The sequence below is a fragment of the Schistosoma haematobium genome, chromosome 1 (assembly GCF_000699445.3).
Source record: "Schistosoma haematobium chromosome 1, whole genome shotgun sequence".
Lineage (NCBI taxonomy): Eukaryota > Metazoa > Platyhelminthes > Trematoda > Strigeidida > Schistosomatidae > Schistosoma > Schistosoma haematobium.
Window position 1 is genome coordinate 58,383,371 of NC_067196.1, and position 16,691 is coordinate 58,400,061.

General features: G+C 38.2%; 1 protein-coding gene across 1 annotated transcript; it reads right to left on the reverse strand.

The window, feature by feature from the left end:
- Window positions 1-1,235: 1,235 nt before the first annotated feature.
- MS3_00001711 (uncharacterized protein) lies at window positions 1,236-15,282 on the reverse strand. Its single transcript, XM_051209185.1, has 4 exons — window positions 14,905-15,282; window positions 14,511-14,865; window positions 14,366-14,476; window positions 1,236-7,118 (listed from the first exon to the last, which is right to left on the reverse strand). The coding sequence occupies exons 1-4, from the start codon at window positions 15,214-15,216 to the stop codon at window positions 6,970-6,972; spliced, it is 927 nt and encodes a 308-aa protein (XP_051074616.1). The 5' UTR covers window positions 15,217-15,282; the 3' UTR covers window positions 1,236-6,969.
- Between the last annotated feature and the right edge of the window lie 1,409 nt (window positions 15,283-16,691).

Below are 16,691 nucleotides of genomic sequence, written 5' to 3' on the forward strand. Positions count from 1 at the left end.
TTCTTTTTATTATACACGAAGTCACGCCTGTCATTTTATTTTACCAACACGGTCTGTAATAATTGTTACAACAAAGTAACAACTTAATTCAGCTATGAATAGAAAAATTAGATATGTTTCTCAAATTTCTGTCATAGTGTTCATTCACTGACCTATTCACATCTAAATGTACTAAAACATTCTAATTTAATATAACTACATATTTTCCAGGTATTCATTTATCGATCCGTTAGTTTGACTGAATATTTAAATTATGAACTTATAAGCGTTTTACGGTGTTTCATTATTGTTTCCAAAAGTATTTAAATGATGGCGTTAAAAATGTTACATCCGGAGCAAGAATAAGTGAATGGTAACGGCCAGAATCTATTTACGAACCTTTATGATATATATATTCTTATTTTATAACTATTAGGTAACCATATTAAATATATATTCACATTCCTTTTATTGTAAGCTTCCATTTGATCTATTGACTACTATTATACGATTTACTATTCTTAAGTTATGCCCGATTTATTAATTACAATACCTCACAATCACAGTCACTTTTGGCCTGATCTTGTATAATTATTACTTTCTATTTTATGGCATGATGCTGTCTGATTTGCTTGTATATAAACTATGTATATCTGAAATGCATGATGCATATAGCCGAGGTTGATATTGGTGTTCTAGACTGAACCGGCTGGCGAGAAGCTACTATCTCGGGGGACCAATACGGTTTCCATTATACGTGACTTTGATGTGATCCCAGGATAATTCTAAAGTGCTTCATCGTGCATATTGTCAAAATGAACAGTTTCTTGGGATATGATTTTAATTTCATGTATTCACCGAATTAACTTCATTATTTGGTGAATAATAACTAATTACTAATGTGAATGAAAAAGACAATAACTTAAAAGTTTATAAAATACCGTTTTAATATACTATGGAAAATGATGTAATGGTTCATTTAACTGACTAAAGACAAGTAGTATGTTGTTAGATTAGCCACATCAAATCAAGCCTAAATAGATTGTCAGTTATATTCTATTTTATTTAGATTGTCTGTTCGAAAATTCGTTTATGAGGCATTGTAGAGTAGTTCGAAGGCTCTGTACACGATGCCACAAACAGGGGAAAAGCATAAAACTACCTCTATTGTCTTGATATAACAAAGGTATTTCCATATTCCACAATTCCTCTTCGATTTTATCACAGTATGAATTCTGGGAACGTCACTGAAGTATGCGGATGACGTTGTCTCAATTTGCGTTGACACACAGGCTATCGTGATCACCCTCCACAGAGTGGCGTTGATGCTCGTAAATGTTGTATGGTGTTAGTCTTGGTATAAGACGTCAAGTGTGCAACTCCTCATTAAGATTATTTTTGAGTCATGCATGTAAAATCTGATCTCTCCGAGCGGAGAAACTTTGATGACTGTCTAACCATCATTATCTCAAACTAATTGCTCACTTACAATAGTAATCGCGATGTTCAGAAATGTACTTTCAGTCACACTGACAACAATCCAGTTGGTATCACCATTTCGAAACATCAACTTCGCTAGTTATACGTATGTTGTGTCATCGGCTTTCACACCATGTATTAATTACTGGCACTAGTGGTAAGAGTGGAAATGGTGATCAGTTTACGACATGAGATGATGGTATATAAGATAGCTGCTTGGGGTTGTCATCTGCCGGTCAACCACTTCGTAATTGAGGTCATACCCATCTCGTCACTCAGCAACTTAAGACGTAACCAAACACAAATCAGAATAAAGGCCAGCGGCAATCCTGTTTTAATTTTATCGCATTCTTCACTGTAGTATTTTGACATGAAAGTGATTTGAACTGTTTTCATTGTGATCGGATATTTTACATTTTGTTTGTTTCTATATCTTCAGTGGTGATGTAGTAGTGTTGATAAGAAAATTATCAGTTCAGTAACCATGTCTAGGCCTCAGACAAAGCGTTTGTTTTAACGAAAGGTTACTTAAGTGTACATAAGTGTGAACCTTTTTGTTGGTAATCATAACATTACTCAAAAGTAATTCAACTATCTACTGTTTATCGCGAACAGTTGCTGCAAAACATCCATCATGAATTGTCTATCGATTTTTTAAGTCACTCTTTGGAACGAAGACTGAATGAAATTAAGATGAATTTTCAAATCCAATGCCGTTTCATATTCGTTTATTCTCAATTTATATTTTCTCGGTGTATCAGATAGTTTGTTTCTAAATATATTAATCTGAACATTTGTATTTTATGTATTCTAATTTTTCTTCACAAAATAGGTATTGCGAATTCTGACTAATCCACCGTACACTCATCGACAATTTCGGATTGTTGCTTTGTCCGCCACACCTGCAGCTGATATTGAAGGGGTACAAACACTGATTGCAAACTTACTTATATCCCATCTTGAGCTTCGAACTGACACTAGTGCCGACGTCCGACCATACACACAACATCGGGAGCTAGAAGCGGTAGTTGTTCCTCTTGGTCCGGAACTGACACGGTATCGTAATCAATTAATTGAGTGTATTCGTGTGCCCCTCGATAGACTTTACCAACGTCGTGCACTCTCAGAGTGTTATGGTGATCTTCGTCCAGAAAAACTAGCGAAATACACAGTTATTAAAGCACGAGAAAAATGGTCTTCGCAAACGTTTCCTAGTATTAATTCAACAGAAAACAGTTCAATTCAGTGTGACTTCGCCGTAGTTATATGTTTGCTTCATGGCTTGGAACTGTTGGTTCAACATGGGTTACGTCCCCTCTATCGCTACTTAGAGGGTGTTTATTCTGGAAATCGAGCTAGTCCATTGGTTAGGAGTCAGCTTAACAGACTTCCAAATATGAATCATTTATGGATAGAATTAGCTCAGCGATTCGGCATGAATGTAGAATGCACTGACGGAACTTGGAGGCAAGAGTTAATTCATACAGATCTATTGCATTCCCAAGCACCTTTTTTGGCTGGTCATCCCAAACTTGATAAACTAAGAGATGTTTTGCTTAGTCATTTTGAAGACAGAAAAAACACGCATGAACGAAGCTCCACACGCGTAATAGTTTTTACGCAGTTTCGCGACTCGGTTGAAGAAATTATGCATATGCTTAAACCATTAAGACCATTAATTAGACCTGCATCATTTATTGGACAAGGAACAAGAGTAAATGGAAGTCCCCAATTAAATAATCAACATGAGTCACCCAGTTTGAAAAACCCGCGACTGTCAAATGCCCAGGGTGGAATATCACAACGTGATCAGATACGTGTTATGGATGGTTTTCGGTCAGGCGTTTATAACACCCTAGTGTCAACGTGTGTCGGTGAAGAGGGTATTGATGTTGGACAAGTTGATCTAATAGTTTGCTTTGATGCTTCAAAATCACCAATTCAACTAATGCAACGTCAAGGTCGAACTGGTCGCAAGCGTCTGGGACGTATTGTTGTGCTACTAACAGAAGGTCGTGAAGAAAGGAATCATGCCGTTAGTATCGCGAGAACTTCTTCTGTTCACAAAGCTTTGCTTGACGGAAACGCTTATTGTAAACTTGCTTTCTATCCACATAATCCAAGAATGGTACCGATTGGTGTTCATCCTAAACTCCAGTTCAAATGTTTACGAACAGAGAAGTTTTTTACCAATCAAATATCGGGACAAAAGCAGCCAGGTGTTCAGAAGAGTTCGTATGAAGACATCTACAGATTGCATGCGGAGTCTGTTAAACTGGATAGGCTGCATATTAGGTTATACCCCCCTTCCTTAGGTCGAATTCAACATATATCAAAATTTGATGATGTGGATACTTTTAATTCAGACCACCCAACAGTCACAGACATTTACAATCTGACATCTCAAGAAAGATTAGCAGTCTTCAGAGAAACTATGCAATCTAGTCTAATTCCAGGATCAAATGTTGGTTCATCCTCTTCGTCGCAACACCTCATGTCAATCCTCCGGCTAGTTGAAATGCATCGTCGTAGTATGACACAACTTTCTTACCATGCTCTGGGTATACGGAAAATTGATATTAATACAAAAATGAGTGAATTATTAAAAATAAGTTCTTCGCCACCCAATAGCCAGTTAGATTTGCATAGCTCTTCACAATGTCATCATGATCTTGATGAATTGACTACCATCAAGACTACCAATACTCTGCCAGCTTCAGAGATATCCAACCCGGTATTAGATATTATCCAAGATCTTAGAATAGTCAAAGGTTTAGTGTCTAACAAAGTATTTTTTGACCCTCATCTTAACGAACTAACCGACTGCACAAAACAGTTCACTCAAATACTTCATAATATTAACGCTAATAACGATGAGCCTATTACAATGGCATCCCTACAAACTGCACTAAATAAGTGGTTAGAGTTCATGATTGATCAAAATCACAGTTCACCTACAATTTCTTCAAGCCCAAAGTTGAATCTTAAGCTAAGTATAGAAAATAGTTTACTTGAAGCAATTAATACAAAACTACCGAATTCTGAGGAAAACTCTCTAACCACGAAGTGCCTTCACACAATCGATAGTCGATTTCACGATATGCAGCTAAAAGATATTGTTCAAAATTTCAGCCTACCTAATACAGTGATTAGCTTAGCTCAAAGCACTCCTTTTGGACGAAGTTGTGTAAAGCCACCTATGATTTCTTCATCTAGTCAAGTTAATCCTGATGAAGCGTTAGCTTTACTGGAGAATTCAACTATTCACCTGGATGCATCAACTTTATTAGATGAAGAACTAACGAATCCTGAGCTTCCTACTACTACCCAAAGTGTTATTTTTGCTGGTTCACCATTTCGGCAGTTGAGCGGTTTCCACAAATCAGTCGACCTTTTTACTTTTGAAACAAAACTCTCTTTAGGGTCAGAGCTGGGTGATATTATTAAGCCTACCCAAACCACTGAAAAAATGGACACCTATAGTGATGTGGACAGATTAAAAAACGGTTGTTTCTCTACTGCTTCCAACAGTTCTTTTGACTCACAAATTAATTGGTCCCCAGTAGAACAGGTAACAGAGGTACTTAATACAGATGATTTATTATATTCGTCGTCACCAATAAAACTAAACAACATTGAAACCGTTCCTAAAAATGAAACCAAAAACAACAACTCTAGTGAAACTACTGACAAAGAATTATCGGGAATATTTCACGAAAGTGTCAGCGAGTTTACATTATCGAACCGGTTGAACAAAAAAGTGAGAATCAAAAATACTAAATACGCTGGATCTAAATTGTTTTTATCACAGGCTGAGTGTACGAGTAATGAGTCATCTGACCAGCTTCATTCTGAAGATCAAGATATGTATGATGACAGTTTCATAAACGATGAATGCGCGAATATCACGTGCGATTCATCTCGATCTGACATGAAAATTTACCTCCGGAGCATTCGGAGTCCACAAATATTTCCAGGCAATGTCAGAAGCCCATGGGTCAGCAAAAGAGACATTTTGCCGAAAATATCTGAGAAGTGTGATGATATGCAAAATTCCTTTATATTTTCGCAGGTTAGTTCGTATGTTACACATCATTTCAATGATATAGTTTTGTACTTTTCTTAGTCATATTTCTATGAGTCTACGGTAATACCTCAGTAATAATATGATATTAATAGTACTCTTAGAAGACCGAATCTTACTCGGTATTTACGAGAGTCCTATGTATAGCGATAAAATTGGTTTAAATGTCAGGTTCTTTTATACTAGTGATCATGAAAATGTATAGCAGTCTTGTGGACTAGACAGTGCTGCTCATCAAGATGCTTGCTTGCTTCCGTTTGTACACCTAAAGCACCAAACAAATTACGAGTGCTAATCGAGCTTGCCATAAACGATGACATCTCCAAATAGATATACTTGGCCATCATTCTAAACCTTGTTACTTGCATATGTTGTATCTAAAACAATCAGTACCGTAAGGAAATTCTCGGACTGTCAGTTACAGAGTGTTTCATGCTTGCTTACGTCTGACGACGCTAATGGAACCAGGCCTTTTAGTGCCACTCAGAATTTAAAAGCAAGATTATATGACTGGATTCCAGCTACTAAGTTGTCTCTAAACAACTGCGTAATCAGGCTGAGTTAAAATTGTCTGTTCTCTTTTGGCTATTAATTTGAACGAACGCTAACAGATTAGTTATACAACTAATCACACCTCAGGTATTGTAGTTCAACATAAAAAACGCCTGTGTATAATTGAGAGCACAGATATTTACGACAGCCGCGTATCAGGACATATGAGTAATTGCCAGTTGTGGATCGAAAAATATGGACAACATGTAGCTTCGCCCCGTTCACAAGCTTTCATCTGTTTTTACCAAGTTTAGAACCAGAATTTTTCCAATTCTTCGGGTCCGTTTGATTTCGGGCAATCCATTTTGTCTTATTAGACAAACCTGATTTCCAGTTGGTTTGGATTTTTAGGGATTCAACAGGAATGACTAGATCCGTTGACATGGAGAACGGCAATATGTATCTGACATCCAAAAAGTTTTAAACCTATGATTCAATCAATTCTGATTGTAAATTGTATGGTAACACTTAGTGATGCTTATTGTAACTCTTAACGCTATATATATATACAACCTAATATTACGTTTAGTGTGCACAAAATCTTTACAGAAATCATTTAATCTTTGTTGTAGACCCCAGAACAGGATGAATATCAGATGGATAGTTTTTGTGTAGACGATGATGACTCTTTTTCATTGCATAAAGAAACTCCCAAACTCTTAGCTTCCAAGCCAAACAGAAGACGTATTCGAACTGGTACTCAGATTCAACAATCTTTCTTTTAATTGTATATAAACACTAGATTTCCATGAGAAATTATTTCAAATATACTATATTCAATATTTTCAGATCTACAAACTAGGTTTTTCACGTAAATAAGTGTTAGACAGGACTAGGATAAAATATGGAGCGTTGTATACATTTGGGAGACTACATCAATGCACTTGCTTCAATGATTCCGGCATAGATGGAGGTGGGGGACGCGGCAACTGCATAGCTACTTTAAAGCCATCATAAATGAACCATTGTAAGGCTGTTAATGTTCCAATCATGATAATACGAGGACCCAATCCGCTCCACATACCTTAATTAAAAATTAAAAAAGATTGTTAAGTACATATCTAGGCGGTCAACTTTAAGTTAAATAGATTGTGTGGTGATTAATGGTATTGCTGAGGTCTCCAGACCAATGTAAACGAAACGGAATCCCGACTAGCAGAACAACCATTAAGAGTAGATGATTGACACTACTCAATCCCAAAATATTATATATCTTGTGAAAATTAGCGCTTAGGTTTTAAGGTAAGAGGGAGCACATGTTTGATATTACCTCGGATATAAACAACACAGTTCTATTTAACAGATAAGCTATTTGATAGAAAAGCAATGAATTGGTGATTCGGATAGTAGACTGACAGAATTCAGAAGACTAAAGTAAGAGAATATTTGTGAGTGGTAACAAGATGAGTTTTGGTTCTTCAGTAAGATGTCTTCAGAATGAATTCCTCCAACTTTTAGTGATGGCATCTGGTTTTTACTGATGTAAGGCCAATAGTTGAACCTCAAGTACTTTAAAACGCTAGCTTGACGGTCCGGATGACGCCTTATGTCTCAGTCAGTCAGTAACAATTTAGAACTTCGTACGTACGTACATCAGTTCGAATTGCAATACAACATTAGCACAGAGATGCAGTTGTCCATTCAAATCCCGTAGTGGTAGAGGTAGCAAGAGCATAAGCAGTAATCGGGAAGATTAGGGCTGGAAGATGTTATTCAAGGAGTATAATCCAGTGAAATAAATTTGGAAAGAGGAAAAAATGGACATGAAGAAATCAGAAGATTAGAATTTGGGAGAACACAAAGAGTGGGTGCACCTGCACCACTGCAAACGATTTGGAGCCATGTCACTCAAGGTCTATAACCATCGGTTGCTATCATCTCGTGGTCCCCAACCAGGTAGTCTACACCTACCAACATGACTCAGTCTACTTGTCAGTGACTTCATGCACTTGTGCTATGTTTTGGTCTGGCCGCCCCTAGCTTTCTTCCAACCTACTCCTATACAATAAAACATCGCACATCGAGGCAGTCGGTCGTTGGACATATGTAACACATGTTCCAGCCATCTCAATTGGTGAAGTTTCACTACGTCATCAATTGATTTGCCATCCTTACCTAGTACCCGTTTCCTAACAACTGTGTTACTTACTCGATGGTCCCATGATATACGAGCAATGTTTCGAAGACACCTATGATCGAATACTAGTAACCTACGAATATCCTCTACTCTTACCGGCCATGTTTCACTGCCATAAAGTAGGACGGGACGAACTGCTGCGCAGTAAACACGTCCTTTGGTTGATAGACGGATATCTCGTCTACGCCATAAATGACGCAAGTTGGCAAAAGCTAGTCGAGCCTTCTGTATCCGTGCTGAGATTTCGTCACACACCAGACCACAAGGGCTGATGAGACTTCCAAGATAAGTGAAGCGGTCGACACACTCAACTACTTCACTCCCTATCACTAGTTCGGGTGTCGATGTAACCCAATCCTGAAGTAACATTTTGCATTTCGAGGGAGAGAATCGCATCCCGAACATGCTTGCATTGTTGCTTAGAGTGGTCAGAAGACTCTGCATTTTGTCAGCGTCTTCATCAAATAAAACTATGTCATCAGCATACTCTAAGTCAACAAGTGAACCTCCTGGTAAAAGTTCAACCCCTGGAAATTTAGATGAGGAGAGTGTTATCTCTAAAAGTACGTCGACCACAAAGTTGAACAAGAATGAGGAGAGTGGACAGCCCTGACGAACACCACTTGAGGTAATCAATTCTGATGACAGTTCGCCACAAGCTCTCACTCTACCAGTTGTGTTCGAGTAGAGAGCCTTTATAAGGTTAATGTACTTCTTTGGTACTCCTTTCAGTGATGATAAACACTGCCATAGAACCTCACGGTCAACAGAGTCGAATGCCGCCTTAATTTCGAGATATACTACGATGGTGGGGCGTCTGAACGAGTGTCTGTGTTCTAGAATCTGACGTAGTGTGAATATCTGGTCTATACAACCACGTCCAGGTCGAAAACCAGCCTGGTTTTCTCTAGTCTGCTCTTCACGAGCTTTAGTTAGGCGTCGAAGTATTATTGAAGCTAATATTTTAGACACTATATTGGTCAAACTGATCCCTCTGTGATTGTCACAAGAGGACTTTTGTCCTTTCTTATAGACTGGCACAATCAGTGATTGAGACCAGTCAGATGGGATTACGTCCAGTTCCCAAATTCTACCTAAGACCTCGGTTAATCTCATTGCTAATACTGGACCACCATCCTTAAAAATCTCAGGAGTAAACCTGTCAGGGCCTGCCGCTCTCCCACGCTTCAGATTTCTTATGGCTTTTTCAACTTCGTAAAGGGACGGAGGACCTATATTAACTTGCCATTCAGGTTGACTGGAGATCGTGGGAAACCGAAGTGTGGCTGAAGGCCATTTGAACTGATCCCTAAAATGTTCTGCCCATCGATCCAATCTCCTGGATTGAGAATGAATAATATGTCCATCTTTATGCTTTATGTATACCATTTTAGGTAACCTTAAAAATGAATACCCTTTGGAAAAGCGGCTTGAGACTGAGTATATACCTACATAATCGTTAAGCGTGTTAATTTATGTTTGAAAAGACCGCCAGACACATGAAAGGAACTAAAATAATAGGATCTGACTTCTTTCTTCTGCAATTCATGATTACAGTCAAGAATTACTAGTTGAAGTATGGAAATAGCCTTTTTAGTTTAGTTTTAATTACTTTGTGGCATATGAAAAAACAAAAACATTAATTTGATCAAAGTGATTTCTAAGATCTTTGGGTATAGTCATTCAAGTTGTGTTAGCACGACACTTTATCGGAATAATGGATGACAATAGTTTATTTATGCCTAGTTTACATGAACAAAATCGACTTGCAGACAGAAGAGGTTAAGTTATGGAAATCAGAATAATGTATTTAACTTCCTAACAGTCGAAGTGTGTTGTACCTACATAAACTAGTCAGGATACGTGAAAACAGGACATGATAATCATCTGTGGTCATGTTATGTGTTTAAAAAATAATCCAACTGAATAAATCACCACAAACGACGTTGGCTTTCTTTAAAATTATATATCGTTCCCTCTTTAGTCAGGGTACTTGGTTCACAATCGATAGGGTCTTGTGACTTACCGCTATAAGCCTAATTTATATTCATAATGTTCTTTATTCGTTGCCTAAAATACTAATTGGTAAGCAGGCCCATTTTCCATAACATTTTACTGCAGTACTATTAATCATATATTTGAGAAACCGAGTGCTGGAATTAAGCTCTAACTGTTTAAAATAGTTTCGTACAGACTCTAGTTTGGTGGCAATATTCTTTTAGATAAACCAACTTATAAACTCAATATTGTGTGATAGTAAACCCCTTTTTAGCGTTTGATAAATCTGAGTGCCATGAACATATCTTAAAGGCATTGGGAAGGTTGATGGGGCCACTGAGGGTACAGTGCTCAGGGTTCCAGGAAAACATGGTAATTTAGTTAATGAGATTGTTATTCTCCAACTGAAGTGGCTGGGACATGTATTATGCAGATGCAAAAACCCTTAACACGCAGTGCTGTCTGCCATAAGAATAGGTCAGTAGAAGGATAGGAAGAGTCAGACCGAAACGTGGCATCGGTCTGTGAAGTCAGTGGCTGTTGGATTGAACAGTGTTAGTAAGTGAAGTTTATCAAATTGGAGTCAGTGAGATGATGAACAATAGTTGGAGACTATTTGATATGGCCCAAAATCGATCACAGTAACACAGACGCATTCATTTTGTTTAACACTGGATATAATTTCAAGATTTCTGAAGTTCTATTCGACAGATTTATTCTTCTCACATTATATGTCACGTGACTAATCATTTTTATAACCACAGATATCACTACTGCATTTGTATTTCACTTCATAATCTTTTCTCCATATGGTGTAAACAATACGCAGTAGCATGAGCAAGCAAATAATGCATTCACAGGCAGAAACTGCTTGGGAAGAATGTTTCATTTTGCGCACAGTGACTCAGTGAGACCAGCATTCCAGTTACACTTTAAGGAGTGCGCGATCACAAAAGATATGTGATGGCTAGCTTAGTAATGCCACCTACACAGTGATGTGCCGGTAGAAAATCCGTCTACTGGCAGGTTCCTTCCAAGCAGAAACTGCTTGGGAAGAATGTTTCATTTTGCGCACAGTGACTCAGTGAGACCAGCATTCCAGTTACACTTTAAGGAGTGCGCGATCACAAAAGATATGTGATGGCTAGCTTAGTAATGCCACCTACACAGTGATGTGCCGGTAGAAAATCCGTCTACTGGCAGGTTCCTTCCAAGCAGAAACTGCTTGGGAAGAATGTTTCATTTTGCGCACAGTGACTCAGTGAGACCAGCATTCCAGTTACACTTTAAGGAGTGCGCGGTCACAAAAGATATGTGATGGCTAGCTTAGTAATGCCACCTACACAGTGATGTGCCGGTAGAAAATCCGTCTACTGGCAGGTTCCTTCCAAGCAGAAACTGCTTGGGAAGAATGTTTCATTTTGCGCACAGTGACTCAGTGAGACCAGCATTCCAGTTACACTTTAAGGAGTGCGCGGTCACAAAAGATATGTGATGGCTAGCTTAGTAATGCCACCTACACAGTGATGTGCCGGTAGAAAATCCGTCTACTGGCAGGTTCCTTCCAAGCAGAAACTGCTTGGGAAGAATGTTTCATTTTGCGCACAGTGACTCAGTGAGACCAGCATTCCAGTTACACTTTAAGGAGTGCGCGATCACAAAAGATATGTGATGGCTAGCTTAGTAATGCCACCTACACAGTGATGTGCCGGTAGAAAATCCGTCTACTGGCAGGTTCCTTCCAAGCAGAAACTGCTTGGGAAGAATGTTTCATTTTGCGCAGTGACTTGGTGAAATCAGCATAAGTGTAATGCACTTATCAATGACAGAAAAAAACTTACCCGACCGTATAATCAGATAACAAGTTGATTAAGCACGAATGTTTGTGAAGTATATATGTTTTGTGAGAATGAATTAGTAACCATTCGACTTGTTTATAGAATAAATCTATTCTCAAATCAAACGGTTGTGGGCAGGAGGACAATACATTTTTTAAATAACTAAAATACATTTAGTTAGTATTATATTCTGAACTGCGTACTCTTAGGAATTCATCTACTTAGACCCTGTCTAGCTAAGTTGTTTGATCAGGGGTTCTCCCTGGTTAATTCATTTGATCTTGTTGGTATGCTTTATTAATGTTGAATTCATAGTCTGATTTTATTATTACCTACGTGATTATTCATCAAATTAAAAGATGCATATCACGTATATTGGCTCACAAAAGTGAAATAGGGAGGTTTGGGATCCTAATTTGTACTTGCATATATCTACAGTGTCTAATTTTGTTATTTGGTTAAATAATGCTGAAGCTAATCTTCTGGGAAGCAGCGTTCACTCTGCAAGTAATAGATTTTTGGACATTGCTTGATGAACTTGTTATGAACTAGGAACCAACTCTAGAAATGGTCATGAAACAAGTGACTGAAGTTGAGAAGCCAGTCAGTCAGCTACAACGTAGGACGAGGCACATATATACATCGGTCCAAGTTGCCATACCTCATTGACACAACAAGATGAACACCAAATTCATAGTAGTTATATATATATAAGAAATATTGTGTATAAGGATACAATACAGGAAGAAAAGAAGGTATAAACTAATTTTAATCTCATTATTTAAAGGAAGACAAAGAGTGTATACACCGACGCTATTGTGATCGGCTCTGAACCATGTTACCCAGTCTCCAGAAGTTAAGAAGCATTTCATACTGCTTAATTTCACATTGTTGTTTGGTGTGATTTTCGTGTCAATGATGTTTTACCAGCATTGATTTAACTAAGGCATATTTGCTTGTGCGACATTTTGAAGTTGTAAAACAGCACAATTAGAATCGACTGTCCGGAATACGAAACAAATTGTAAATCTGCTGCTATTTTCGCAGAATACCCCGTAAGATAAAATGAATTTGAACCAAATATTAGTGTTAAAAATTAAGGTAGTACTACTCCTAAAATATTCGCTTAAGGAGAGTAAAGCATGTCACCAATTCTTGATATTCTTACAGAATAGGACCACACACTAGTTATCATTATTCCTAGTTGTCGCACAGGTAAACAAACTAAAGAGAAGTCAAGGTAGTGATCCTAATATTAATAAGTAGAGTAATGAAAGGCAAGTGAAAAATAAGCTTAAGGAAAACAAGGAAAATAGGAAGATGAAAAGTATCCAATTACACATTGTTGACGACTTACAGATAAACAATATCTGGATCACTGTGACCGTGTTTTATTTATATCATTTTTTCTTTGTCATTGGTTAGTGCCCGACTTCCAGTGGAAAAGCATAAAGGGAACAAAGAAGGCGAAGCTATCGATCTTGACCCTTCTAAATTCTTACGCTACTTATTCAGACAGTAAACACGACAAATGACAAGAGTTCGGCTTCGAAATTTACATAACTTTTAGAACTTCAGGCTATTTTGTTGAATAACGACCAATATATATTTTAAGGATGGATTGTGAAAATTGGAGTCTGAAGACCACACTTGGATTCTGTAGGCGGACTTCAAAAGTTTGAGATAAGCTCCTAAAAATTTTAGCATTTAGCTAATGAAATGCCGTCTTGTTTGACACAAGGCCAGAATACAGGAATTAATACTTTTATCGCAGAGTCAATGAAGTTAGGTAGTGAAAACCAAGAAAATGAAGTGAACGATGAGAATCGGTGACGAACGGAACTGAAGTGCTGTTGGTGTATAGAGGTCTTGAAAGTCGTCTATCAGTGGTGGTGTTATCGACCTGGAAGAACGACCATCGGGTTTAAATGGAAACTAGCCACTACATATATCTTCTTTCTACATATTTGCTTCTAATGTTTGCACAAAGTCGCGTTCTCTATGAGCAAAATTCCAGCAAGCATATTGGTTTAGTTCTATTGTTGAACCTCGGATTTATAAACCATACTAGACTTTCTTGGCCACTTAATTCTTTTGTGTGAAGGTAGCATTACCAGAATTACTAACTACTTATGATACTCTACAGACACTTCTTTGGAAGATATAACACTTATTATGATTTGAAATGTAACCCTTTCAGTCTTATGGACCATTAGTCGGTTAGTAAATTAAATCAACTGCGTTTACTAGATAACAAGCGGAAAGTCAAAAGCTCTGTAAGATCTATCGATGACTTACCCATTAGCCCCAAATTTTTGGCAACTTCCACCAGGCGTGCATTTGGATCCTTATTTAATTTCGACACTATTGTGTCAGGAGGATGGGATACGATAGCACAAAATACACCCGCTATGGATATAAGGAATTTACAAACTTTACTTACCGATGTAACCCGCTGCAAAAGTTACAACTAACTGTTCACTTTTCGAACATTTTTCGCGTGGTTTTGGTACAACATGCTTGTACAGTGCTTCCACAGTGCGTTCGAAGCAAGCGAACTTCATCATTGTGTACGGAATTTGTCGTCCCCATAGCGGAGGAAGACCCTTGTAGAATCCAACAAGGCCTTCATTTCTGTACATTTTTGGTACACCTTCTCTGAGTGTACTAGCCCAACCCGGCATTGTTTGTATTCGTACTTTCACAGCTTCCATGGGACAAAGCATAATATCAGCGAAAAATTCTGCACTGGCACTGGCCGCCAGGTACACAGATGTTCTCCATAAATACGCGTTTTCCTTGACAAGATTTCATGAGTAGAATATTAAGTAACCTACTTCAGATAGGAAACCGTTGTATATGTGTTTGAACACTTCGTAAAACCCAAATTTTCCCAGTCCTTGGAGAGAGTACCCAAAAAACGTTGGTGCCCAACCCTTTCCTAAACCTCGTATGCCTTCTTCGGCAATGGTGATTTTAAATCCATGAGAAATATTTTTATATTTAGCTCGGTCAACTTGCAAACGACATTTAACTAGATCCAATGGGACTACTCCAGTGTGTGTGAGACCACAGCTTAGAACTCCACCGAGACCACAAAGCGCGTAATACTTAGGTGTGCCATATTCACAGCTGGCTTTTTCAGACATTGCTATTCCGAAAAAAATAAAGCCGCCGCAACGTTGCAGAGTCGAAAGAGGCGCCTTGCGAACTGCACTGACTTCGGAAAACAGAGACGTACATACAATAGGGAAAAACAAGAGTGAATAATGAAATACATTTATTATGAAATTTCGATATTTTAAGAAGCTATGTTTATAATGGTTTAAACTATCTGCTCTTAGTTTCGATTTCCAGATTGCCTTAGTCTGAGGTCTGTGTTCTGTCTTCCGTAATGAGGATAGTAAATCAGGAAACCTCCATTAGTCCCTAAAGCTTACTTTCCAGTGAATATGAAATTCTAGTATGAAGTCTCCTGGCGTTGTACAATACGTCACGAGGGAAGAGTTCTGGTATTTTAAACGCTCATCATAAGGGACTTTGTAAAGACCCTTCACTAACTAACATACGATCGGGTGTGTCGCTGTCCTGAATAAAACGTGAACGATGTGCTTAGATGCAATAATCTAGGTGTGGTCTAATATAGATGGGGTATAAAATCCGAAAGCTCTCCTTGATAAAGTATTTGATTACTTGGTGAAATAACCATAACGCTCAAAAACGTTCGACAGCTGTTGTGTTGCAATATGCAGTTGTTTTTAGATCGTGACTTACTGTTACTGCAAGTTCTTCTTGTTCCTGCACTCACGAGGGCGATATACCGTTGGTAGTATTGTAGAGGCAAATAAAGCCCCAAAATAAATAGCTCTGTAAGTTTTCGACATTGGATGCTGACCACATTAGTTTTAGTGGACTCAACTAGCCGAAGGCGCTCGGTCATGCATCGGCACCAGATCACGAGTGGGAACGCCGTGCTCAACAAACCCTGCAATCGCTAGCCAGATTAGATCAGACGATCCTCGATATATTGATAGCCTATCAAATATATCTTCGAACCTTTTCGCTTCTGTCTTTTGATTTCACTTGGTGGGTATGATTCATATTAGGTGTTACTGGTTAAAGCGTTGTCAAACTCCGAATACCTGTGGCATCTTTATTGGTGAGCCTAAAGTGATCTGGTACACCGAATTGTAAACTGTGAGTCAGTTCCTATATGAAATTCTGAATATTGTTGCGTTGTACTAATTTTTTATGCAGTGTGATATTTTCCTCCTCAATTTCGATATGTTTTTTCACTCGTTCATTCTCGTACATGATACTGCAACATGACGGAACAGACACCCAAGGTACTTAAGCTAAAGACTATATCCCCACATTCGTTCCAACGATGCCCTTCTGGCCAAACAACAACGAAGCCTGGTTCTGCTACGCAGAAGCCGACTTCTACGAGCACGGTGTGAACGATACACGTGCACAATTTCTCACAATAGTTAAGGCACTACGGCGAGAATTCAACAGATACACTTGAGTTCACGCGCGCGTTTTTGAAGGTTGTAACTTTTTTCACGTGGTATTATTTTATTTTCCTCTTGGTTTTTCCCTTTAATTTGGCGATATATAATTC